At 52.1% G+C, this 2,210-nt stretch overlaps 1 protein-coding gene across 1 annotated transcript in view; it reads right to left on the reverse strand.

Moving 5' to 3' along the window:
* The window catches only part of ETH_00023690 (uncharacterized protein), a gene marked incomplete at both ends in the record, with an annotated part of 14,282 nt that overhangs the window by 1,917 nt on the left and 10,155 nt on the right, over positions 1–2,210 (reverse strand). Inside the window, 2 exons of the mRNA XM_013377241.1 lie at positions 235–494; positions 1,176–1,179. Of these exons, the coding sequence (XP_013232695.1) occupies positions 235–494; positions 1,176–1,179 (264 nt within the window). The remainder of the gene's footprint in view (positions 1–234; positions 495–1,175; positions 1,180–2,210) is intronic.

The following is a 2,210-nucleotide window of genomic DNA, read 5'->3' on the forward strand; positions in this document are numbered from 1 at the left end:
AACCCTAAACCCTAAACCCTAAACCCTAAAACCTAAACCCTCCCCACTGCGTGATATTATCGAGTGAGGACTTGGGGAGAAACCTCGCGACTTCGTCTTTGAGTTCCTCCTCCCCTCCCGCCCCAAACCCTAAACCCTAAACTCTAAATCCTAAACCGCTCCTTTTAAGCCTCTTCTTTCCCTCCCAAGCCCCAAACACTAAACCCTAAACCCTAAACCCTAAACCCTGCTCACTGGGTGATATTATCAAGCGAAGACTTCAGGAGAAACCTCGCAACTTCGTCTTTGAGTTCATCTCCCTGTCCGCTGAAGTCCGGGGCCAGCAGCAGCAAAGCGTTCAAAACGAGGGCCACCCAATTGTGCAGCAATTGGATCTTTTCGAAAGGAAGAAGAGAATTAAAAAAAGGAATAAAAGAATACAAGTTGCTGCTGCTCGCGTCGAAGCGCAGCAGCAACTCCGAAGCAAACACCAGGCCCAGGTAGCAGCAGAAACACTGCAGCAGCAGCAGCAGCAGCAGCAGCAGCGGGGATGAGACACAAGTTGCTGCGGCTCGCGTCAAAGCGCAGCAGCAACTCTGAAGCAAACACCAGGCCCAGGTAGCAGCAGAAACACTGCAGCAGCAGCAGCGGCAGCAGTAGCAGCAGCAAAGGTAGCAGCAGCAGCAGCAGCAGAGATATATCAAGCTTGAGGCTGGATTTGGAGGATCTGTTTTGTTTAATTTCTTAAAGCAAACTAAGCAAAGTGGGAGTGAGGGAAACAATTAAATTAATTAAATCGATTAATTAAATTAATTAAATTAATTAAATAAGTAAATTGATTAATTAAACTGAAAAATGATGAGGTGAAAATAAATATAAAAGCTGGGTGCGAACAGCAGCACCGCAACATCCGCAGCAGCAGCAGCACCGCGACAACCAGCAGTTGCGACACCGCAAAAACCGCAGCAGAAGCAGCAGCAGCAGCAGCAGCGGCAGCAGCAACAACAGCAGCAGAATTTAAACAGCAGAATGTTTTCCAAAAAAGTGAAGATATCTGAAAATGAAAGGAATGGAAGCAGCACCAGCAGCAGCACCAGCAGCAGCAGCTGCAGCAGCAGCGGCATCGCGACAACCAGAGCAGTTGGGACACTAGACCCACCGCCAAAAGCACCGCAGCAGCAGCAGCAGCAGCAGACTTGTCTGGTAACAGCAGAGTGCTCTCCGAAAGTGTGGAGATATCCGAAAATGAAAGGAATGAAAGCAGCAGCAGCAGCAGCAGCAGCAGCACCGCGACAACCAGAGCAGTTGAGACACCCCAAAAGCCGCGAAAAGCACCGCAGCAGCAGCAGCAGCAGCAGCAGCAGACTTGTCTGGAAACAGCAGCGTGCTCTCCGAAAGTGTGGAGATATCCGAAAATGAAAGGAATGAAAGCAGCAGCAGCAGCAGCAGCAGCAGCAGCACCGCGACAACCAGAGCAGTTGAGACACCCCAAAAGCCGCGAAAAGCACCGCAGCAGCAGCAGCAGCAGCAGCAGCAGCAGACTTGTCTGGAAACAGCAGAGTGCTCTCCGAAAGTGTGGAGATATCCGAAAATGAAAGGAATGAAAGCAGCAGCAGCAGCAGCAGCAGCAGCAGCACCGCGACAACCAGAGCAGTTGAGACACCCCAAAAGCCGCGAAAAGCACCGCAGCAGCAGCAGCAGCAGCAGCAGCAGCAGACTTGTCTGGAAACAGCAGCGTGCTCTCCGAAAGTGTGGAGATATCCGAAAATGAAAGGAATGAAAGCAGCAGCAGCAGCAGCAGCAGCAGCAGCACCGCGACAACCAGAGCAGTTGAGACACCCCAAAAGCCGCGAAAAGCACCGCAGCAGCAGCAGCAGCAGCAGCAGCAGCAGCAGACTTGTCTGGAAACAGCAGAGTGCTCTCCGAAAGTGTGGAGATATCCGAAAATGAAAGGAATGAAAGCAGCAGCAGCAGCAGCAGCAGCAGCAGCACCGCGACAACCAGAGCAGTTGAGACACCCCAAAAGCCGCGAAAAGCACCGCAGCAGCAGCAGCAGCAGCAGCAGCAGCAGACTTGTCTGGAAACAGCAGAGTGCTCTCCGAAAGTGTGGAGATATCCGAAAATGAAAGGAATGACAGCAGCAGCAGCAGCAGCAGCAGCAGCAGCACCGCGACAACCAGAGCAGTTGAGACACCCCAAAAGCCGCGAAAAGCACCGCAGCAGCAGCAGCA

The sequence above is a fragment of the Eimeria tenella genome, genomic scaffold (genome assembly GCF_000499545.2).
Source record: "Eimeria tenella Houghton genomic scaffold, Eth_scaff49, whole genome shotgun sequence".
NCBI classification, from domain to species: domain Eukaryota; phylum Apicomplexa; class Conoidasida; order Eucoccidiorida; family Eimeriidae; genus Eimeria; species Eimeria tenella.